Source organism: Acanthochromis polyacanthus, chromosome 21, assembly GCF_021347895.1.
Source record: "Acanthochromis polyacanthus isolate Apoly-LR-REF ecotype Palm Island chromosome 21, KAUST_Apoly_ChrSc, whole genome shotgun sequence".
Lineage (NCBI taxonomy): Eukaryota > Metazoa > Chordata > Actinopteri > Pomacentridae > Acanthochromis > Acanthochromis polyacanthus.
Genome location: NC_067133.1, coordinates 24,043,779 through 24,068,723, shown reverse-complemented (window position 1 = coordinate 24,068,723; position 24,945 = coordinate 24,043,779). Strand labels below are relative to the sequence as shown.

General features: G+C 41.3%; 1 protein-coding gene and 1 pseudogene across 1 annotated transcript in view; both read left to right on the top strand.

Moving 5' to 3' along the window:
• Nucleotides 1-10,706: 10,706 nt before the first annotated feature.
• On the top strand, nucleotides 10,707-14,999 carry LOC127531686 (uncharacterized; annotated as a pseudogene).
• Nucleotides 15,000-15,394: 395 nt separating this feature from the next.
• The window catches only part of myo15aa (myosin XVAa), an 85,947-nt gene continuing 76,396 nt past the window's right edge, over nucleotides 15,395-24,945 (top strand). Inside the window, 12 exon segments of the mRNA XM_051941517.1 lie at nucleotides 15,395-15,477; nucleotides 15,978-16,041; nucleotides 16,258-16,284; nucleotides 16,286-16,368; nucleotides 16,963-17,037; nucleotides 21,094-21,184; nucleotides 21,310-21,315; nucleotides 22,316-22,419; nucleotides 22,506-22,569; nucleotides 22,651-22,764; nucleotides 22,873-23,034; nucleotides 24,040-24,153. Of these exon segments, the coding sequence (XP_051797477.1) occupies nucleotides 15,395-15,477; nucleotides 15,978-16,041; nucleotides 16,258-16,284; nucleotides 16,286-16,368; nucleotides 16,963-17,037; nucleotides 21,094-21,184; nucleotides 21,310-21,315; nucleotides 22,316-22,419; nucleotides 22,506-22,569; nucleotides 22,651-22,764; nucleotides 22,873-23,034; nucleotides 24,040-24,153 (987 nt within the window).

Below are 24,945 nucleotides of genomic sequence, written 5' to 3'. Positions count from 1 at the left end.
GATGTTCCCTCTTCCAACACACCTGATTCAAATGATCAGCTTATCATCAAGCTCAGCAGAAGCCTGATAACAAGCCTGATCATTTGAATCAGGTGTGTTGGAAGAGGGAAACATCTAAAACATGCAGGATAGTGGCCCTTCAGGAATGGATCTTGACACCCCTGGTCTAGAGGGTATTTCAGTCTCTCTCCAAGATAGAGCAACCATCCTCCTGGCCTGCAGGAGGCCAAAGTTGATCAGAGTCTTGCACTTAGAGTTAACAGAAAAGCTAGCTGGGTATATTCCTAGAATACAAAGTTTTGCTGCACAAGGTACTTGAGCACTTGTAATTTTACCTAGAGTGAAGACAACCATTTTCCAGAAAGCTACCAGCTTAGGACATTCCCATACACAATGAATTAAAGTACCTTTCTCAGTTGAACATTTCACACATGTATCTGGAATGCCAGGGGATCATTTACTGAGTTTCTCAGGGGTTATGTATGTCCTCATTAACCACTTATGTTGTAACATTTTCATTCGAGTATTAGTGGTTTGTGATTGGGCTGTTAAACAAGCTGTTTCCCACTCAGCTTCTTCAAAATCTTCCTTAAAATCTAAACTCCATGCCCTTCTTCTATCATTACTAGATTCCTCATCATGCGAAACAAGTGCTGTATAGAGTATAGAAATTTGCCTTTCCAATTCATATGTTGTAACACAATTCCCTCAAGACATGACAGCGATGGCTCATACATAGCCTGGTGACATTTTGATAAGATGAAGTGCTTCAACTGTAAGTATTTTTTAAAAGTTTTTATGGAATTGAATATTTCAAAAAAAGGTCGTTAAATGTTTGTAAACTGCCCTGAACATATAAGTATCCAATTTTTTGTATCCCTCTGTCAGCCCAAACCTGAAAACCACCATCAGCTCTGCCAGACGTGAACTGTGGCAGAGCAAATGGGGGAAAATGAGAGATGGGAGGTGTATCACCAATATGTCTATGGGCTTTAAACCATATATCAATAGAATTTTTAAGGAAGGGATTAGTTGTTTTTTTCTTTAAAGTTTTCAATCTGCGGAATATAAATATAGGCGTAATGGCAGTTTAGGTACTGATGCTTGTTCAATATAGACCCAAGCTGGAAGAGAGTGTGTGACAAAATAAAACATAGCACTGCGCAGCTGAGCAGCCCAGTAATAACACTGTAAAATGGGCATCTGTAAACTGCCCCTATCATATGGCAAATACAGTAATCTGAGTCTTAGTCTAGGTTTTCTGCTATTCCAGATAAACCTACAAAATGCATTATTAATGTGTTTAAAAAAGATTTTGGTAGTGGTATTGGGAGTGACTGAAATAAGTATAAAAATTTCGGCAAAATAGACATCTTAATTATGTTGATCCGTCCAATCATAGATATTGGCATTGTTGTCCATTTTTCAAATAAATCTTGTACCTCTTTCATCAACGGGTCATAGTTTGCTTTAACAACTGTATTAATTTGGGGGGTAATCTTAATTCCAAGGTAGGTGAATCCTTCCCTCGCATTACAAAAAGGTGTGTTTATAACTGATTAGTTCTTTCGTCCTCATTTAAGTTAAGTATAGAAGATTTTGCATTGTTAATACTGTATCCAGAAAACTGACCAAATTTATCAATTAAATGTAATATGTCTGGACGCTGTTTGATAAGTTTGAACAAAAAAGAATCATGTAGTCTGCATATAACGATTCTTATGTTCATGCTCTCCGATTGTTATACCTGACAAATTGGCTTCAGCTCTAATAGACATGGTTAAAGGCTCAATAGCCAAAATGAACAATAGTGGGGAGAGGGGACAGCCCTGACGGGTTGACCTCTCTAACCTTAGCGGACTTGATAGATTGTTATTAGTCATTTACACATGCTGTAGGGTTGGTATACAGTAGTTTTATCCACTTCATAAGTTTTCCCCCAAATCTATATCTTGGTAACAATTAAACAAATAAGGCCACTTGATTCTATCAAACGCATTGTCTAGCATCTAGAGATAGCAGCGCTGGTATCTCTGGTATTATTTTAGAGTGAATTATATTGAGGACCCTTCTAATGTTATGAAACCCCTGACGACTCTGTACAAACCCGTTCTGATCACTGTGTACCAAGGAAGGGATATGTGGATCTAGCCTTTTAGCAAGAATTTTACACAGTATTTTGGTGTCCACTCCCATAAGACGAATAGGCCTGTGGAGCAGCTAGTCGGTGTTTTCCCAGGTTTCAGAATAAGGATTATTGTAGAAAGTCTTAAAGTTGGTGTAATATGCCGCAATTAAGTGATTCATTAAACATGTTTAAAAGTGGGGGTCAACAACTGCTTCTGGAAGGTTTTATATAACTATATTGGCAGGCCATCAGGCCCTGGAGCTTTACCTGAGTTGATACTTTTAATGGCCTGCAATAAGTTTTCTATCGTTATGTCTTTATCCAGGTCCTCTTTCACTTCTTCTGTAAGTGTTTTAAACTGAAGGTGATCAAGAAAGGCATCTCTATAAGTGCGAGTAGAAGGGCATTCTGACCCATACAGTGATTGATAAAATTCCTTAAATGTATTATTAATATCTTGAGGATCGTTGGATATCTCCCCTGATTGAGTAATTATGCCATTAATGGCTCTTTCAGATCTTAATTTTTTAATTCTCCAAGCTAACAATTTGCCGGCCTTTTCTCCCTGATCATAAAAGGCCTTGTTCAACCACAGTAAAACTTTTTGCTGCTTTATCGGGATGTTAATTTATTATATTCTGTTCTTAAAATTAATAACTGTTTTTGTTTTTCAGTGTCATCTTTATTATTTAAATCTATTTCCAAAGATTTTATTTGCTTCTCTAATTTATTATTTCTGCTTTTTGTTTCTTGTTTTTAGTGCTTGTAAAACTAATAATTTGGCCCTTAATATATGCCTTGAAGGCTTCCCATCTAATGCATGTGTTAGTTTGGTTCGTGTTGGTCTGAAAGTAGAAGTGAATCCTATCTTCTACGTATTTAACGAATTCTGGATTTTAAGCCATCTCACTTGCAGATGCCATTTAGGGGGGGACTGTTGAAGCTTCTTCATTTGTACAGAAATAGAAATGGGAGAGTGATCACTAATGACTATACAATCATACCAACAATTCTTGAACTTTAGATACCAGTTCTTGTGATATTAAAAAATAATCAATGCGAGACCTGGATTTATGTATTCCTGAGTAGCATGAGTATTCCAGTTTATCTGGATTAAGTTTTCTCCAGATTTCAGATAAATTTAAGTCTGTGATGTATTGTAAATTATTTTTCTAGATAGTTTTTTATGGGGATCACATTTTGTAGATCGATCTACCAGTGGGTTCAGTGTGCAATTGAAATCTCCACCGAAAATATTTAGGCCATACAGTGAGGACAAGGTGAAGAAGAAATTTTCAAAAAGTTTCGGATTGTCCTCATTAGGGGCCATATACGCTGACCAAATTCAATGCGAGAGACAGGATCCCTGCCCTGAGCGATGACAAATCTTCCTTGGGGGTCCCTGATAGTATTAGTGAGTTGAAAAGGAATCGTTTTTGGATAAGAATTAGTACTCCCCGAGCGTGATTGTTATATGTAGCGTGTATGATTTGACCAGGCCACCTACGTTTTACTTTTTTAATTTCTGTGACTGTAATATGAATTTCCTGAAGAAAAGTTATTTTGCAATGTAGGTTTTTAAGTCTATTCATTACCTGTTTCAATTTGGTTGGCTTATTGGTCCCCTGACATTCCAGCTTGTAAATATTAAATCAGACAATTTTGAGGTTCCCATGTTGCTTCAAATGTAATGAAATAGATGGCCATGTTGAGTGCGACAAAAATAAAGAAATACAATAAGTGAAAATAGTAAGAACTGACCACACCACACACACCACACACACACACACACACACACACACACACTTCCCTTACTTAAACTAAAGATGTAGTGGCAAGTACCAATCCACACTAGTGAGGAGTGGTTCAACCGTAGGCATGTCCTCAGACAGCCCATGTGGCCCCCCACAACCCAGCCTCCTGAACTGAACATTCAAACGCTTATCGTCCTAAAATAATAGATATGAAGCTAGTGTTATTACGCTTCTTAATTTAACTACCTCAGCAACCTGTATCAGAAAAAAGAAGTGAACCAAATGTGAACCAAATATGGTAGTAGCAGTTCTGTATATGATTAGGATAAATTGAAACGTACAAAATATATATAAATCTGACTTTAAAAAACTTGTATTGAACAAAACTGCACCTGTATTGTCCATATCAGTCCTACTTGTAAGTTACCTATACTACTCTGGAAGTTTAGGAGTTTGAGAGAAAGTCCTCAGCTTCTTCTGGTGTGGAGAAAAGCATCATCTTCCCATTATGTAGAGCCCTCACCTAGCAGGGGCGCAGGGTGAATCCCCGAAAAGTTCCAGCTTCAATAAACTTTTTCCTCACTGAACTGAATGAGCTCCGCGCCCTCATGGTTTCCGCTGAAAAATCTTGTGCAAAGAAGATTTTGTGGCCGTCGTGAGTGAGCGGGCGTTGTTTGGCTGTGTTGAAGACATACTCACGGTCTTGAAATCTCAGGAAACGGATGATTACTGCTCTGCTCGAATCCTGTCTTGGTCTTGCCAGCATACGGTGTGCTCGTTCCAGGGTGAATGACTTGGTGGCGTTCAAGCCCCAACCAGACTGCAGCATGCGCTGGATGTAATCAGTCATGGGCTGGGTCTTTTCAGCGATTTTCGGGGAGCCCTACCCAATCTCAGGTTCTTTTCCGAGGCACGATTTTTCTAGGTCTTTCCGTTTAGACTCCCAAGTATGCAATGCGTTATGCAGTGATTCAGTCAGTTCCATTTTCATACTCGTGCATGCTGTCTTCAGTGCTCCTATGCGCCCCTCAGCCTTCCGCGGGCGCCTAGCATTAGCGGCGATATCTTGTTGAAGGTCCGCAAAACTCCTTTGCACTACATCGACAGAGCTGTTTATCTCAGCTATGCGTCTCTCCACATTGTCAAGTTTTGCCCGAAGCCATCAAGAGTACTTATCTTGGTGTTGATCGCGACGACAGCCGTACGGAGAGACTGTAACTCATTTAGCACCGCAGCTAAGTCGACCCGTGAGCTAGCCGTGGCCGCATCGTTAGCATCATAATAGTTGTAGTTTTGGGTCTCTGAGAGCCACGGTTTTGGAGTTGCTCTCACAGTCTTTAAGCGTCGTTTGTTTTGACATCTTTTTAGAGCTAATTAGAACGTTAATGACTAGGACTTTATAAACTTTTAGCAGAATTGCGAGGAGCCTTCACATTAAGCTGCCATCTTTTTCGTGCCTCCACAGTGCCCCGACCCTCTCCCCTCCTTTTTTGGCCGTCTGCTCCTCTGCTAGTGTTCATCTCTCCACTTGCTGCATCTGCACTGCTGGAGATCAGCACACCTGCAGCTCATCCTCCAGTGGCAAAAAAAAAGCGGATCCGCACCGCACTCAGCATCGGAGCTACTGACTGACTGCCTGTTACTGCCATGCTCAGAGACCACGGTGCACTTGAAAACGCCGGTGTCAGGCCTGCCTTTCCCCAGATGATCCCCAAGAATGCATCCCAAGAGTGATCTTGAAAGTCGTTTCCCACATAGGGGACGTGGACCCCTGACTGCTCCAGTGGACCTGGCCCACTCCTAGAGGGAGAACTCCGGCACTTCCTTGGCTGCCCCACTGTGCTCTCCAGGAGCCTGTCTTCCCCCCTTCCTCACCTGTAGTGAATTTTGGCCTCAGTGACATTGTTCTTTGTTTATAAACCAGTTTAATTTTGATTTTCCTGCTGACCGCTCTGTACGCTCTCACTTTGGTTTCAAATCCCCTTGATACCATGACACAGACAACACAAACTGTAACCGCACAAATGGAAAGGCAAAAGTTTAATAATCAAAAAAGAGAAATAACAGTGGGAACAAAAAAAGGACATAGTATCCAAAAAGTTAAAGATCAATGATCGCATGTTTATGTGATTACAATTTTAAAAAGTTTCCAAGTTATAGGTTTGACTTTTGAGATAACCTCTTTTACTTCAGTGAGTTTTGTTCCTCACTCAAATTCGTGTTTTATTATATTTAGTTATACTGACAAAAATCTGATTCCATATAGAACACAGAATCTGAAGATGTGACTCTATAATTGTGTGTCTCACCAAAGTGGATGTTTACATAGATGTAAGTATATGGCATGCAATTGGCTTCAATTGTGTGTGAATGTATTGTATGTAGCGTGTGTGTGCGGGCAGATATATATTGCTTTTGCAGCACTGAGGTGTGTGTGCTCTCAATTCCCTAATGAATATGTATACTGTGGCTGTGAGTCTCCAGATAGTCTGTCCTACATTCAGTGATCACATGCAATCTCCATTATGACACATACCTGTGTGTGTGTGTGTGTGTGTGTGTGTGTGTGTGTGTGTGTGTGTGTGTGTGTGTGTGTGTGTGTGTGTTTCAACGGAATGACGTGTTAGCTCTGCCCTGCTTAGGTGATCTCCTTATTACTGTCGTGTCGCTGAGTGCGTCTGCTGAAAGCATGTTGTCAGTGATAGGCCACGCTCGTGAAGAGACTCTCTTCATTTCTCACTCCTCACTTGTTTCTCTGCTGTAACGCTCTCTGTCATTCCTCTATCTCTCTAGATCTTCCAGTTTCTTCTTGTTACATCTTTCGTTCTCATTTTTTCTTTCCAGTTCTCAGATGGAACTGGTTTGCTTGTGCTTTTATCAATTCCTCCAGAACTCCCCTTTTACTTTTCCTCTCCTTCTTCTCATTTACACTTCTCTCAATCCTACTTTCCATTCAGCATCTCTCAGCATTTATGTAATCTGCAGCTCATTCATCAGCAGTTCATTGATGCACCTCTCTTCCTGCCTCCCTTCCTCACCTTTGCTCACCTCCCTTTCCCTTTTCTCCACCTCCTCCCTCTCCCTTTCTCACCTCCTCCATCTCTGTCATCTGTGGCTCTTTTCATTAGCAGTTCACTCAGTCAGCAGACCACGTCAGCCAGGCAGCAGATGCATATCGCACATATCAATACATCTCCATGGTGTATCTCAACCTGTTTACTGACCAAAAACCTTCACCGTGTGTAGCTAATGAGGAGGAAGGAACTTTGGACTCTCGTCTCTGCCCACTCCTCTGTCTTTAACCTCTTATCTCTGCCTGCAGTTAGACGATATTCAACCACTGCTGTTGTTGTTATTGCTGTGCAGCCTGCAGACAGTTAAGGGTTTTGTTATGGTCACTGGCCACGGGGATACATGATACAGATTTCTGCTCAGATCCCATCTTAGGTCAAAACTATTTGTCCTGCTAGCTCAAGTTAGCAGACATAAAGTCTGGTAACTAACTGACATAAGTGATCAAGATCTCTGGCAATTAATTGAGAACACTCTGCTATTATCATGTAGATAGCTGTCAATAAAAAGTTGGTATTAAATTAGAAAATGGTGGAGCTTTCTGTTTGTTGTTATCCTTCATCTACTCTGTGGTGTCTGGCTGTTAACCCCTGCACTAGCCTGCATGTATAATACATTGGTTGGGGAGCAGGCCAGGGTGGGGTTGACCCTTTGTGATATATTTAGAGGAGCCTGTGATGAATGTTTTATCCACACTTACGTAGGAAGAACACAGAGGCATCATTAACATTCATATCTGCCACTGAGATGACTCCTGGAATATCAGCTCATTATCAATGAATTAGCATAGGCTGTCATCCACGAGCTGGCATGAGACTGTCCTCAGTAAATCAACGATGTCCTGTGTAATGCCATCACACCTCACGCTTGCAGCTCAGTGTTGCTCTTTGTATTGTACTGTCAGGCCAGAGATGTTGTGTACATGTCTGTTTTTTGACAGAACAATGGAAACATACTTTCTAACAATTCTTAATGTTTTCCCTCATAGCTGTGGATTGGCACACATGATGATTTCTGGAGGGTGGTTTAGGATTAGGTGGACAAATATGTACACAGTTGTGGTAAATTAATGAACTAGAATGAATGATATTCATCTTAAATCCTTGTTTTATCCAAAAAATCAGCTTAAGTTGACAATATGAGGCCCTAAACTGCATCCTCCTTCAAATGTGTATATATGGACCATAGGTGTATGTGCAAACTGTTGGGATGCTTGTGTGAGCATAATAGGATGCATCACTCTCTGCTGTGGTCCATGCTGCTACTGGTATGTGTGTTTGGCGCTGTGTGGCTTCGCCTCTCAGACACAGTTAGCAACAGCTCAGCCAGCTTGCATTATTCATACAGAAGTGAGCCAGCAGATACTGTTACCCTGAGGCAGTATAGCAGGTGCATTAAGGTGCCCTTTGCACTATAACTTAGGGGATGCTCAATCTGATATACATGCACGCACAGACATACAATACATATGCTCATATGAGCTTGCAGATGCATTGAGGATATGGTGAGGCCTCAAGTTAAGGTAAACGGAGCATGGGAGCCTTCAGTAACCAGAGAGAGATGCAGAAGGTTGAAGGAGGTCACAAAGGCAAGCTGACGTGGATGTGGGAGGATACAACCACAAGTGCAACACACATGCACACTCACTCTCAGACAAAGAGGAGGACCCCTGAATACTGAGACTAATACCAACACACTCACATCGGCTCTCCTTGTTGGGGGGACATCCTGCCAAAGTTGGTGTGGCGGCCAAGATGAGGATTCACTGCCGGACTCACAGGAAGAGCTAACAATGGGAGACACACAAAGGACTACACAGACTCTGTCACTGGGATAGCAAGTCTTTTATATATCATTGACCCTGGGAAGTTACTACAAACCTATGAAGAGGAACAAGACCAGGAACTCCTTTTGCATGTGGATACTACATTTAAGAATTTAGATGAAATACTCAGTGAGCTACATGCAACAAGTGGGTAAAACTGAGTGACACTGTAACGAGTAAGGCATTTTTTCTTATGTGACAGTGAAAATTACATGAACATCCACTGTTTTGTTGTTGATATTTTTAGATTTTAAACACCCTTCAATAAGTGTCTGTTTCCTTTACACAACCACAGACTCTTTTGCAGAGGACTGAAGACGTACTGTAACGCGAGCGAGCACTGATGGCTGAATTCCGACTCCATTACTAGATCGTGTTTTGAAGCACAGTGGTTTGTGTTTGTCTCCAGTGTGCATTATAGAACAACTGACTTTGGACAGAGTGCGCTTCATTGTGTGCTTGTAGGGTGTCACAGAGACGGATCAGATGGAGGGAAAAAGGAGAAAAGATGTGAAAACAGTTGGGGATAAAAGGATGTTGCTCCTTTTGGAACTGTTATTCTCATGACTGCATATCAACATGTACAATCATACTGCCCTGCTTTAGCACACTTTTGCACTTCCTCATTTTGTGTAGAATGATTTGAGGTAGACTATATCATGCCAGCCAAAAAAAGTGACGCAAAAGCTGGCAAGAAAGGCAAGGCAGAAGAACCAAAGAAGGGAGGAAAGGATGATAAGAAGGGAGGGAAAGATGACAAGAAAGGTGGTAAGAAAGACAGAGGAGCCACCAGCTAAGGGAAAGGGGAAGGATGACGGAAAGAAGGGAAAAGGAAAGAAACCTGTCAGTGAGTCAGAGAGGGGTCAGAGGAGGAAGAAGAGGAGATGAAGACTGAGGAAGAAGAGGAAGATGAAAGTGAGGAAGAAGTAGTAACCAAGAAGGGAGCAGATAAAGGAAAAGGTAAAGCAGCCCTAAAAGGTGCATCCAAGGCTGTGGCTATGAAGGGTTTCAAATCTCCTCCTAAGCGCTCCTCTCCATCGAATGAAGAGGAGGAGGAGGAGGAAGTGAAGGGAAAGGCGCAAGTGAAGAAAGGTATGGTGCAATGAACCTGAAAAGATGAGTGATGTCCATATCAAAGGAGCCTCCAAGGCCATGATGGCTTTGCCGCAGAGGGACAGAAGAAGAATGCAGGAGCAGGAAAAGCACAGAAGACAGTAGATGTAAAGTCTCACCTCAAAGGAGCCTCTAAAGCCCTGTCAGGCATCTCAGGAAATCATCTCCCTTTAGCTTGCCCTCTAAAGCACAGCAGCAGAAAGGCAAAACCAAAGAGAAACCTTAAAGCACATCCGCCTCTTCCTACGACTGTCCAAGAAAAGAAACCCTCTGCTGGGGGTAAACCACTTCTTGGCACAAACAAACTTTTTGCTGGTTTTGGGGGAAAATCGGCTGATAAAAGCCAGGTCTGTCTGGTTTAGCTTGTTTAACAAAAAAGATGAACCTACAAAGACACCACACCATCTAAAAAGACAATAAACCTATCTGGTTTAGGGGGTCAGGGGAAAATGGCAACAGAAGCAAAGGGACTGGGAGGGAAGTTTAAAGGCATGTTCGGGAAAAAGAAGACAGGATCACAGTTTAAGACTAAAGGCTGGATGTTAGGAAGGATAGCTGCAGCGACAACTGGTTGACAGGGAGGTTTCTGACTTCTAAAGGTCAAGGTCGACTTGGAGGGAGGGCAGGAAGACAGGGGCAAAAGAGCCTGTCATTTGCTAACAGAGGCACTAGAGGGAGACAGGCACATTATTACAATGAGGCCTATGAATATGATGATGAGTATGGCTATGGCGATTATCACGACAGGGGAGAAATAGAGGCTTCATGGAGCAAACGTATAAGCTATGACCCATATGACCCCTATGGAGAAGAAATGGATTATTATGATGATGAAGAATGGGAAGATGAATATGGTTATTATGATGATGAGGGCAACTTTTATTATGATGATGAGTATTACTATGGTGATGATGTGGATTACTATGGTTACCCTTATGGCTATTATGATGATGAATATGAAGATTACTATGGTGATGAAGGGGTGGAGTATTACTATGGTGAAGATGGGATGCTGTATGCGATAGAACCAGAGCCACATGGTTACTATAGTGATGCCATCGATGGTTTCTATGACTCATATTACCCCGAACTGTATGAAGGTACTTTGACCAATCACATGGCATTGATAGGTGCTGATTTTGGTGCTGTTCAAAGCCAATATATGACCCAATGCTGGGGTATACACAGCCTGCTCCTATTTATAGGCCCTATCAGCAGCCTTTTCTTGTGGATCCTAAGATGGATCCAGCTGCGACAGGACAGCTTTATGTACAGGAACAGCTGTCTTATCCTCCGGCTGAGCAAATTTCAGGAAGAGCAGTTCAGGGTCCCCAGGCCTCAAGTTAGACTATTTGGAAAAGACAGACTAGATGTGGAAACACTGCCACCGCCTCCTCTTCATTCTCGCCCCTCCCCCCCAGTGTTTCCCCCTCCCTCCCCAGCTCTGCCCTCAACAACCTGGAAATGGTGTCAGATATACAATATGAACAACCATTCCTGCATACCTTCCTGCTCAGCTCCATCACCCCACTGTCATGAACCAGCAACAGCTCCCCATTTTTCCTGGACACCCTCCCTCACCAGTACCTATGAACATTCAGCAGGAGCAGTTTCCTCTCCCTCAGCCTACTCATCCTCCTCTCACTCTTACTCAAAGTCATTTGTCCCCATCTCCCTACCACCTCAATTCTCCCCTCAGATGTATCAACCATCGCTCCCACAAGACCCACAGATGTTCCAGATGGGTCAAATGTCACCATTGGTTCCTTCAATGCAGCCCATGATGCCTCCACTTACGCATTCACCACTGCATTCACCAGCAGCCTCACCCACACTGGTGGGACAAATGACTCCCTTCTCATCCCCACAGCTGTCAATGAGAACAGCATCAGTTCGGGAATAGACCTTCCTCCCGCTTCTCAACACATTACATGGACTTCCAAACAGGCATCCATTCAGACCCCCCACCTTTCCTTTCGATTACATAGGCGTGGGCTCTCTCACCAGACCTTCAATGGGACGTCAAAGGCCAGCTTCACCAGTTGACAGGCAGAGAACACCCAGCCCACTTTCTTCTCCAATACACCACAGGAGAGGGATGTCAACAACAAGAGCTCAAGCCATCCATGAGAAGAGGAAGGGAGGGCTGGGTACACAGGGCTCCCTCATCTGTCCGACCCCAATCCCCATTTTCTAGCCCCCTAGCCTCGCCCCGGGATCACTGAGGAAGAGAGCTAGCCCACCACCTTCCCCAGGCTTTCTTTCAGACAGCAACCACCTCCAGATGCAGTTCCCCTGCCACCTACCAGGCCGCCTTTGTCAAAGGTAGAAAGCAAACATCTAAGATAGGCGATCGCCTTCTCCTCCCCTACCATCCCCACAAAGACAGAGCCCACTTCAACCTGAAAGATCTCATTCCCCCCTACAATCTTTCCGTCCCACCTCCCCCCACCGTCCTCCCTCTCCTTTCACCATCACGTATCACTATCGACCCCTCCCACTCGCTCCTCTACTCGCAGGATGAGACGTAGTGTTGGAGGTCGAGTCATGTGCCCATGGGCGCTGTGAAACCCTCCCCAGCTAACCCCTACTTTACAGAGATCGCAGTAGACATGGGCCCCCTCTCACTCAGCAAGTAGCCCCATTCAGGTCTTCCATACACAGTGGCCCTGCACCTCCGGCAGGACCAGTTGGAGCTGGAGCTGGAACACCCATGTTAGCCAGGGCAGGCTCCCGTCCCACAGGGCTTAAGAGAGTCAAACGAATTGGTACACCCCAAAGAGGCTTTCACAGACCTGTAGGTAGGGGGCAACCATTAGTTCGATTGCCCAGAACCCAGCCCTCTCTTCAGTCTAGGCAGTCTTTCAGATCACCTCCTCCAATGCCTCCTGTCTCTCCACAACCTTCTCTGAAACAGAGTGGCCCTCTTTCTCCTCAGCCATCAGTACGCAGCTGCAGAGTAGACCTCAGTCTCCACTACCATTGCAGCATCATCTCCTCTGCATTCCCGTTCAGCCTCACCCATGCACTATCTATCTCATCCTCCCTCTCCTCTGCCTCACAGGTCAGTGAGTCCCCAGAATCTAGGACAAGCCTCTTTTCGACCCCCAGTAGCTACCCCAGGTCTTCTAATGGCACTTCCCACCATCACAGAGTATCACTCAGTATGACTACTCAATGATGGAGCCAGGCCCTTCTCCAATGCTTACAATGCATTACCAAACCCTCAGGTTGTAGGTGCTCCATTTCCTCCCTCTATGCCTTACTCCAACAACTGCTTACGCCTCTTCTTTACAAAGACCCATCTCCCTCAAACACACCATGAAGTCTACCTCAAACCCTCCCTCAACATGCACCATTATCGCCGAATTTGGGACGCACGCTACAGAACCCTTATCTGCAGATGCTTGGAAACAACACACCTTTACAGAGGAGCCCTTCACCCATACCTGGAATGCAGGGGGAGATATTAGCTAATGTAGAAGAGAGCCAGACAGTGAGCCCATATGCCAGTCTTGGTCTTTCCAATGCTTTGATGCAGAACTCCCGCCTACGCAGTGGCCTCCTACTCATCTCCTCTACAACGCAATGCCAACCTCTATACAACTGTCCTCTCACCCCCTGAAGTAGCAGCCCCTCCTGCACCCTCTGCACTTTCCCTCCCCACGGTTGTCTTCTTCTATGCTTTACTGCTCAGCTGCGTAATGCTTCCTTTGCTTCACCTTTCAGCAAACATCTCTCCCCACCATCTTCTGCCACACCTGCTCCTTCTCCCACCACACACTTCAACAAGGAGTAATTAGAGGCTCCTCCTCATTTCTTCTCTGGTGGACTACGAACACTCAAATCCAGGGGTCTATGTTTAAGCTTCCAGCTGGCACTTTGACAATGTCCCGAGCCCAGCTGAGCCTCCAGCAACCACTGTTGGTCGTGGTGGCGGGAGGCTGTCACCTTCTTTGCTGGTCCAATGCCCTACAGAACCCGAGTCTACGTCAGGCCACTTATCGATTACCTGATGGCTCACTGGTCACCAGAACTGAACCTGCTGAACAGATCTCAGGTTCATCACACCTCTTCCTCCCCTATGCTGTCTTCTGCATTGCTCAATTCCCAGTTTACGACAAGCCACATATTGTTTGCCCAATGGTACTCTGTAACCGGACAGAGCCAGAACCTGTACCCTCCTCTTCCTCTTCTGTGCTCTCCTCGGCTCTTCTCAATCCTAATGTCCGAAAGGCCTCTTACGATTACCAGATGGTTCATTTCTATCATACCCTGGAGGAGAGACAGAAAGTGCCTGAAAGTACAATATCATCACCTGGGCTATCGAGTGCCCTGATGAATGCTAACTTGCGCAAGTCAAAGTTTCAACTCCCAGAAGGATCATCACTGTTTTCACGGAACCAACCTCAAGCTCCTGCCACCACTGGTCCTGCCCTTTCTGGTGCCTTGCTTGAACACCAATCTCCGTTGGAGCCTCTTATAGACTCCCAACACATCATTTTTGAGGCAGCCTGGGGCTGCTGATACCTCTGAGCAAACGATCTCTTGACCTTTCCAATGCTCTCCGCAATCAGAACCTCCGTTCTGCCACTTACCGTTTGCCAGATGGAACTTCTCATCAACCGCTCTCAGCCTGCCTCCGAACAAAAACGCTTGATCTGTCTAATGCTATCAAAGAACCCAAACCTTCGTGGAGCAAAGTACCGTCTCCCTGATGGCAATATCATGACACGACTTGGTGCCCCTAGCACCCCAAGAACGTCGCTCACTCAACCTCTCTGGCGCTTTGCCAGAACCCGAACCTCCGTGGTGCCTCTTTCCGCCTGCCCTCCTCATATGCAGTAGTATCACCCCAAGTGCAGGGATCTGGCACTGAACAGCACTGGGCACAAAGTTCTGATGGCTATGGAATGCCAACAAGATCTCGATGTCTGGGGTGCAGAGAGGGTTCTACCTCATGGGACAGTGCAGAACCTTAATAAGTGGTCCATGTATAGAGATGGGGAGCTACTGGACCCCAGAGCCTGATGGGACAGGGACACATTGGCAAGAACCTGGGGAGTTGGAATCTCAGCAGGGAGGGGGAACCACAACGGGAACTGGTTTGACAAGTAATAGTTCTTAAAGTTTTCTAAATTACGCACGAAAGCATAAAGCTATAGTACTAATATGCTGCAAACCTGTAAAATGGTACTATGATCTTGCAAATGGGAAGCATAACATCAGAGTGCAAACAGGCCCTTATGGAGGTCGTCGATGTTTTAGAAAGAGCACAATGTTTTGCACTGGGCACATGGAGCACCTGAGGTCAAATGTGTAACACACTTTTGATGAGAAGCAGCAAAGGAGCTTTCACAATAAACAATCCTAGAATAAATGATAAAAAGAAGAATCGACATTGTGCTGTGAGGGAGTGCATTTTTTATGTATAAATCGACTGTGCAGAGACTTATGCATTTGCATCACGTTCTCATTTCTAAGTGTGCATGTACATTTTAGATGTACTCAATTCAGAAGTCTGCCCACTGTGGTTCAACGGGAGCAAGAAAGGAGGATGGTGTGGAAGATATGACACAGCTAGAGTAAGTAAAACAACACATACAGTATTACTGAGCTAACTCTTTTTCAGAGAAAGACAGAAAAACCAAAAAGTCAGATCCAAGGCCACTCGTCACTTACAAAAGTTGTCTATTTAATATTGCGATTTGAATTTATTCAAATTTATAAATTTTGAATTAAATTTATTTTATAAATAAATTTATAAATAAATTTATTTATAAATAAATTTATAAATAAATTTATGAATACATTCGGATTATAAAGGATCAAGAATTCCACTGCAGTGCACCCAGTGAAGCATCAGACATGACAATACTGGCTGACTCCAGAAGTTAAAAGTGTTTTGTTTAGTGGTAGGACATAACTAAGAAAGACCAGGGGATTTCAGAAAGTCATTGCTAAGAAAAGGCCAGCTTTGCATTCAATGCAGCTTAAACATGCAAAAATGTTTTGTGGGATTATACCTGTGCTTTGCATTGCTCTGTAACATCCTTTAATTAACTGTCTTTTTCCCCCTTTCTAGGGAGATGCATGAAGGAGCAGTTCTGCTTAACCTGAGGACAAGGTTCGAGAGAAACCTTATTTATGTAAGTATCTGAACAGTCCTCATTGTCAAATGCAGATCTAACCACCTACCTACACTCAGTATATCAGTCATTATGAATTTGATTTCACTTTATTATATTTTCATTTTGACTGTTACAAATTCTCTCCATCTTTTTGCTGATTCCCATTTCTTTCTATTTCTTTCTCCATCTTCATTAATTGTTTTTGTTTGTTTTGTGTTTGGTTTTTTTTTGCAGACGTACATAGGTAGTATTCTGGTGTCTTGTGAACCCTTACAGGATGTACAACATCTATGGGACGGACTTGGTGATGCTGTACAAGGGTTGCGCTCTGGGAGAGAACCCTCCGTAGGTCACGCTATGGGCATTTAAATTGAAATAACTAAGGACAGGTGACAAATGCAAGGGAAAACCTGAACCCTTGAACCTTACAGTTAAGGGATCCAATTGCTCTGTTATGCTGTGGGGACATTTGCTGACATGGATTGGGTCCACTTGTCCTTTTGAGGGAAAGTTGTTCTGAGTGATCATCATTGTTTATATGATGAAATATTTCTATCCTGATGAGATAGGTCTCTTCTAGGATCACAATGCTTCAATCCATAGGGCACGAGAAATCACTAAATCGTTTGAGGAAAAACAAGTCAGTCATTTGCTATGGCTTTTGCAGTCACCACATCTCATTTCCAGTTGAACATGTAATGGACATTTATTTAGTGATGCATGCCACAGCACTTTTCATCACCATCATCAAAACACTAAATAAGGAAATATAATTTTATGTAGGTTTTCCCTTTAATTTGCTACCTATGTGCAGATTTGTCAGTGACCAAAGTAAGTTTTATTCATACTAAAAAGCATTACTAGAGGATGGAAAGAAGGATGAGGAGTCTGAGTTTACTGCTGTTAACTTTTAAGAGGTCTGACTTTTCTCTCTTTCAGGCATTTGTTTGCCATAGCAAATGCTGCTTATTCCAAAATGATGGATGCCAAACACAACCAGGTCATAATAATCAGGTAAGAGGCTGAATCTCTTTTAATCAGTTTCTGTATAAATCTAAATCAGACATCAAAATTTACCAACCATAATCTGATTTATACACGTTCTCATTCATGAGAACTTAGTTAGCTCACTATTGATTTCATGCTTCACTCTTAACAGTGTACGCTACATGCACACAGTCAATAAAACATTAAACTTTATTTTAAAATCTTCATCTTCCAAAGTTATTTTTGGTGTATCATTTGGTTCATAATTAGTCAGGGTTTTATAATGGTGTACACGTGATGCACACAGTGTCCATGAAGCTTCTTGGACAGTCAGGTTTCCATCTACAGTTGGATTAGTGTTTGTAAATTCATGAGTGTCTGTCTGGTGTTTACTGGCCAGCAAACTTAAGACAGAGCCATCCCTCACTTCTCTCACGCTCCGTCTATCTATCAGAGATGCCTCGTTCCATTTAAAAACTGATCCCTTGGTGGAACAAACACACACATCAGTAAATTTACAATGTAATAACTGTGCGCACACACCAAATCCACACACACATTATGCATCCGCAAACATTCACATGCAAAGATGTATGTTAGATGAGACCAGAAATAATCCAAAAATTCACATCTACACTACCATTCAAAAGTTTGGGGTCACTTAGAAATGTCCTTATTTTTGAAAAAAAAAATCATTTTTTTTCCCCTTGAAGATAACATCAAATTAATCAGAAATACAATGTAGACATTGTTAATGTGGTAAGTGAGCATTCTAGCTGGAAACTTCTGATTTTCATGGAATGTCTACGTAGGGGTACAGAGGCCCATTTCCAGCAACCCTCTCTCCTGTGTTCTAATGCTACATTGTGTTAGCTAATGGCATTGAAAGGCTAATTGACGATTAGAAAACCCTTGTGCAATTATGTTAGCACATGAATAAAAGTGTGAATTTTCTTGGAAACCATGAAATTGTCTGGGTGACCCCAAACTTTCGAACGGTAGTGCACACATGCACACACACTCTCACACACCTAGAACACTCAAGCCGTGCTCGGAAGGAGACACCTGTAAGGAAAGCCCAGCCACGTCTGGGCCAGGACCAGGTTATGTTTCAGAGGTGAGTGCGTCCGGGTGCACATGCGTGTTTGCATGTGTGTGTCAGCGAGTGCGTGTTAAGGGGTAACTGAGGTCTGGTGTACAGTGACCAGTAATAGCCTGGTTTTTAAGCTAACCAGCCCTGTGAGCTGAAACCTTATGCTGGAACGTGGTGAAGATGCCAGTGTCCCTAATTACGCACAAACACACACAACTTTGCCCCTCTTCGGCCAAGCTTACATAATAGTGGTATTTAGTGCTAAGCTGTTGGCAGCGGCGAAGCACTGAATGTGTGTGTGTGTAAGACTGTTTCAGGTGGTTTACCGCAAAAGTGGAATTGAGGCCTCGGCTAATGCAAGGCAAGCCTGCTCTCACGTCACTTAGTCAATTAAGTCAAACACTCCACAGGTGCCCACAGTGAGGTGAAACTGATCAAATAATGGACTCTCAAAGTGATTAATAATAGGTGCTAACTTAAGGAGCAGATAATGTTCACACTTAGTGAGCTTCTGCTGCCATCAATGACACTGGATTTTCCAATACTTTATTTAGATACTGGATTTTTACAGCCCAGTATAGAAATTTTGAAAATTAATTCTGCCTAACATTAAAGAATATTTTTACAAAACTAAGTGCAAACTTGCACTTTTATTGCATTACTTACACATGTTGCACTGCTGGTTACAGGACTACATTTTCCTCAAAACTGGATATTTTTATTGTTAGCATTTGACACTTTTTCATGCCCTTATGTTGTCTTAGGGTCAAAAATGACCCGGCCCCTATGTTTAATAGCAGAGGAAACCCCCAAAATGACATTTTTTCAACTTGACATTCGATAATGTTTCCTAAAGTGACCCCAACATTAAAAAACAAACTGAAACACCATCTGTATTATTGCATCTATAATTTTAATTCTTATTGTCATCAGTTATGCTCCTTGTGGGCGGGAGCAATGATTCAAAAGATGTGAGAAGACTAGTATTTTGTAGTTGAGTTTTTGTTGTTGAATTCCATTCGACAGTATGCAGCACAATGTTGTTTCCCATCCAAAAAAATGCATTTAAGTTACTTTATACACATTTTTGGTACTTTCTAATGATATGCAAGTACTATCTCTTGCAAAAAAAAGGTTGTTTACACCTAGACAGTACCTTTAGCACCGATAATCGCAACAATAAACCTCTACTTTAGTGAAGAAAACAGTTATTTTAATAATGTATAATATATTAATAATATATTAATAACGAGAGGTGTCCACTGAATAAATAGTCTTTCTGGAAAATCCCAGACATTCACAAAGTGTGTGATGCATGACAAGTTATTCCTTCATGTGAAATTGATTTTGGGTTGAAAATTCAATAAGGCTGCTTTATTTTAGAGCAGAGGTGTCAAATATCCAGCCCACCAGAGGGTCTGATCTGGCCCACAGGATAACTTTGTAAATTACAGAGAAGACAGTACTTGTGTTTTTTTGTCTTCTTTTTGACATTTTGTGTTTTGCTTTATTATTGTTTTGTCTGTCGTTTTTGTTTTGTGTTTTTGTCTCGGATGTGTTGTTTGTCTATTGTTTTGTCATTTTGTTTCTCATTTTTGGCATTTTTTGTCTCATTTGTGTCATTTGTTCATTTTTTGTCACTAACGTTTTTGTTACATTTTTTGTCTCTTTTTGTTTTGTTTCATGTCATTTGACTCATTTTTGTTATTTTCTTGCTTTTGTCATTTTGTGTCTCATTTTTGTAATATTTTGTCTTGTTTGTGTTGTTTTTTGTCTTTTTTGTCTGAGTTTTCAAAGTAAAATAATATTTTATTCAGTTCCAGAAAAAAATGTCTAAATATTTTGTTTCTTTGTAGATACTCTGTGGTCTGGAGGTAAAATGTGTAAATGATAAACTGAGGCATAATTTTGTTGAAATTGCACTTACTTTTCAAAAGAAATTTCAGGTTGTTCATAATTTTTTTATAAAATGGTAGTTAATTACATGTGAACTTTTTTGCACTAAAACAAAGAAAGAATTTGGAGTTGTGGTTATTTATCGGTTATTACGCTGCACGCTTGAGATTAAATTGAGCTGAATGTGACCCCTGAACTAAAATGAGCTTAACACTCCTGTTTTAGAGGCTTGATGGAGGTGGGTCATTTTTTGACTCTTAGGATGAGGGGAGTGTGCAGGATGCTAAGACGACACGAGGGTTAATTCATAGTATATTTTACACTTTGTTCTGCGTTTTGTATCCCAGTATGTTTCTATTGTATTTCTATTACATTTTGTATTTTCTACTGTGGTGGGGGTTACTTTACCCGTTTTTTGCTACTTGGGGATCAATAAAGTATTTCTATTGTGAATTCTATTTTTATATGAAAAGTTTAGATTTTGTCTGTAGCTTTTAGCCTGTTTGTTCCCCTGTTTGTTGCACTTTTTGGATTGATATTCACTATATTGTATCTTTTGTATTTCACATAGCAAATGTGTGTAGGTTTGGTGGCTTACAAACTTCATTCTCTGCAAGAATCAAACCAAAATATTAATTCCTTGACGCCTGAATTTATTTACAATTAAATTTTAAAAAATGCGTGTGTTTTTGCTTTCCAAATGATGCTAAAATAAGTGGAGATTGTTAATTTGTCAATTACACATAGAACAGATATATAATAATAATAACAGATATATAATAATTAGGTTCCACTCTGACCGGTCCTACAAGAAACCAGTGTTTGCAAAAGATTCCGAGGTACGTACTGAATATGCACAAACCGAGTATGATGCGGATTCGAGATAATAGGCATCAAAGGGTTAAAATTATCCCTCCTTTGTTTGTATACCAATAAAAATGCAGTGTATTCGTTAAGGCTTCAAAAGCAGTTTGTTAAGCACTAATATTCACAATTTCATGTGACTCTGACATGCAAAGACAAAAAAAAAAAAGCTGTCATCTCTTCACATCAACTGAGAAGTGAAAATGTGCATTTGTGTTGCTGTGTTTCAGTGGGGAGAGCGGGTCTGGAAAAACAGAGGCTACCAAACTTGTCCTTCGCTACCTAACAGCAATACATCACAAATCTAATCTTGCACAACAGGTACCCACTCACATCCCCACATTTGGATATTTAGTAGCTACACACACAAACCATATTTTTCTGTTTTGAAAGATGAGTAATGCCTCTGTATTTTTCCCTCATCCGGTGGCTTTCCTCGGGTGCAGATTGAGGTAGTGGGGTTTCCTGCATGACTTGTGCTTTACATTTTCATCTTCACATATGACAATAAGAATAGCAGGTTGCTGTGTTTTGCTGTGGTGTGTGAAAATACTCTTTGGAGATGCTGTGTTTTTCTTGTAATTTTTTTAAACGATGAACCTAAAATGGGCATTAAATTCTGTTATTGGACTAAACTTGATACTGAATCAGCTGCTGCTTTGCATTTTATTTGTTTTTGACAAATTGATGTACTAAAACAATGTGTAAAACCTGACACCACCGGTCAAGCTTTACAGAAAAACAGACAACCGGGAATATATATGGTTGATATTAATATTTATTCGTTATGACACAAGTATTATGAGATCACAATCCCCTTGTCTGAACAGTGTCCAATCTTCTCCTCTTGAGGCCGATCACATATGAGCCCGATGAACCAAAGGTGATTAACAAATCACTGCACTCTAAAATGTCACTACATCTTCAATAGCATTGCATTCAATTCATACGTGCTTAAATACCATCACACTTTACGTCGGATTTCACAGTAATTGGGTCAAGGCTGACCATTATCTGAAACAGATCTAAATAGGGAAGTGAAATGAAACGAACCCCTCAAAAATGAACAAAATATAAAAGTTAGTCCACTCTCACACAATGCACCCAGGTCTTTTAGGGTACGGGCCCTGCAAGGCCAAGCGGACAAACTGAACGAAACAAAACCTACAAACAAAAACCCTAAAAAAGGACAGCAGGAGACAGTTTAACTCCCATGAACCATCACTGCAAAACACAAGCAATAAAAATGCAGTTTATTAATTAAATGAATAGCTAAACAGGTCCAAGTTGAATAAAATCCCAGGACCACCAGGTGTCTCTGGTTACAAATGCTGTAGACCAGTCTGCTTTGAACAGTGGTGCTAAAATTGTTGGTATTTGGCATATTTTCAGTGCATTTGTCACCCACCTGATAAAGGTTGCTGATTTACTGTGCGTTTGAATCACTGGTAGATACTCGAGGCAGCTCCTCTGCTGGAATCTTTTGGAAATGCCAAAACTGTGCGGAATGATAATTCCAGTCGCTTCGGGAAATACATAGAGGTCTTTCTGGACGAGTGAGTATGAAACAAGTGCACAGTTCTCATCTGAATCTGTCTCCTCCTTTATTTAATTCTAATCTTTTGTTTCCTTGTTCATCCAGTGGTGTGATCAGCGGTGCCATAACCTCTCAGTATCTACTGGAAAAGTCCCGTATTGTCTTTCAGGTGAGACATGAGGAGAACATGTTGACAATTTCTTTATGTTTTTCTGCAAGCGTTGAGGTAAATGCATATTTCTCACTTCAGGCCAAAGATGAGAGGAACTATCACATCTTCTACGAGATGCTGGCAGGTCTTCCTTTGCAGCAGAAGCAGGCTTTATATCTACAAGATGCTGAAACCTACTATTACCTCAACCAGGTAGGAGACAGTGAAGTATTCAGCGTAATATCAGACTTTTGGAAGTTTTCAGGATGTTTATGAAGAGACTCAGATCAATATACAGACTCTTTCTCTCTCTTCTCACAGGGAGGGAATTGTGGGATAACAGGAAAGAGTGATTCAGAGGACTTCCTACGTCTTTGTTCTGCCATGGAAATCCTTCATTTCACCCCAGCCGATCAGTCGGCCATCTTTAGAGTTCTCTCTTCCATACTCCACCTGGGCAACGTCTACTTTCAGAGGCATGAGGTAATATTTCTGAAATGATCTTCTTCATCTTTTCATCATGATTTTTTCCTTTCTCATAACTTGTTTTGGAAAATACTTGTGCATTTACACTTTATCTGAAGTTTTATTTTCCTTGAATGTTAACCAGACACACATTAGCTAATGACCAAGTACAGATACCCTCGTACATATTTCATGGGCTGTAAAAATCTAAATTTTTAATGCTTTTTTTCTGAAGTTTTGTTTAGACAATTTATTGTTATTTACCTGTTTTGTGTAATTACAGATAATGAATAGTGAAATCACGGGAAAAAATAATGAATTTCTATGTTGACTGCAAAAAAGCCAAAACTGTACATTGTGTCCATATCAAAAATCTGTATACAAAATGAAAATGTTCTTTTGTAATGTTTGACTGTAAAATTACACCGTTATACTGTATTTAATACTGTATAGAAATTTTGAAATGTGGTTAAAAAAATCTGTTCAACTGATAAACTGTTATTTTACATTGTATATTTCATCAAATGCTTTTATTAAATTACAGATAATATCTGATAAAACAAAAAAGTTATAATTGACATGTTGACTGTAAAATGCACTAATTATTATTATTATTATTATTATTATTATTATAAAAACAGGACAAAACTGTACATAATGTCCACATCAAACTTTATTTTTTCAAATACAGTTTTGCTGTATTTAAACCAATAAAAATAACAATATTTTTCAGATGTTTGCTTTTATTTTCAAAGTTTTTGAGGCTTATAATGTTCTCTAATTTTAACTTATTTTTTCATGGCATATTTTCACCTTTTTTCATTTTTATGTATTTTTTCCTGATTTACAGTGTGTACAGCAAATACTGGTAGTGCTTTGTTGTCAGAAAAACACAAATCAGACATTACCTAAACTTCACTAGGACAATAAAGAAAAACATAATGGGAACAAGCAGAACAATGTATTGTTATTCTATTAAATGCAGAGTAACTTTTTGCTTTTCTCTGTCCTGCTGTCCTACAGGCTGATGGCCAGGAGGTGGCCTCAGTGGTAAGTGCTCAGGAGATCAGAGTGGTGGCAGAGCTGCTGCAGATCTCTCCAGAGGGACTACAGAAAGCCATCACCTACAAAGTCACAGTCAGTATTAAAACCTACAGTCTGCGTCCTTCCTGGACTTGTTGGTTGTTTATTTTATCAGTTATTCTCATTACATTTGCTATTGAGTCTGACAGGCGGGTAAAGTTTCTAAATGCCAGAGGCTCTGTTTTGCTCATACACGTGTGGTTACATTAAAGGCTTTGTGTTGCCCTCAGTGTTGCTTATGCACACATACAAAGGAAATGTGTGCTGATCCCACACACAGAGTGGAAGAAAGAGGGACAAGAAAGATGCAAATTGCTGTCAGTGATCTACTTTCATGGCATTTCTTGTTCTTCTGATCTCCTTTGACAGAGATTTCTATACATCAGGGGTTTGAGGGTCACCTCATCTTTTATAAGAAATCATTCACATGTCACTTTAATTCTTCCTAGATCATCATACTGCAGAAAAGAGTGTCATTAAATTACTTGTTTAAGGCTCATTTACTGACAGCTTCAGTTTTTCGGTTGCATAGAATTATTTTTTATTTTGTCTTTGGAGTATTTTTTATGATATTGATCAATTTTTATTGAAAATCTTCAGTGCTGTTTTCTCAGATGAGAACTGTCTTTTTTATCCAGAATTATTGTTTCTTGCTTCAATTTCAAATCATTTAATACAATTTGGACCAGAAAAAGTAATAAAGCCTTAACTGGTCAATATAGGGCTGCTCAGCGGCGTAGTGGTTAACACTTTCGCCTTGCAGCAAGAAGATCCCTGATTCGAATCCCGGGGTGGGCCTGGGATCTTTCTGCACGGAGTTTGCATGTTCTCCCTGAGCATGCGTGG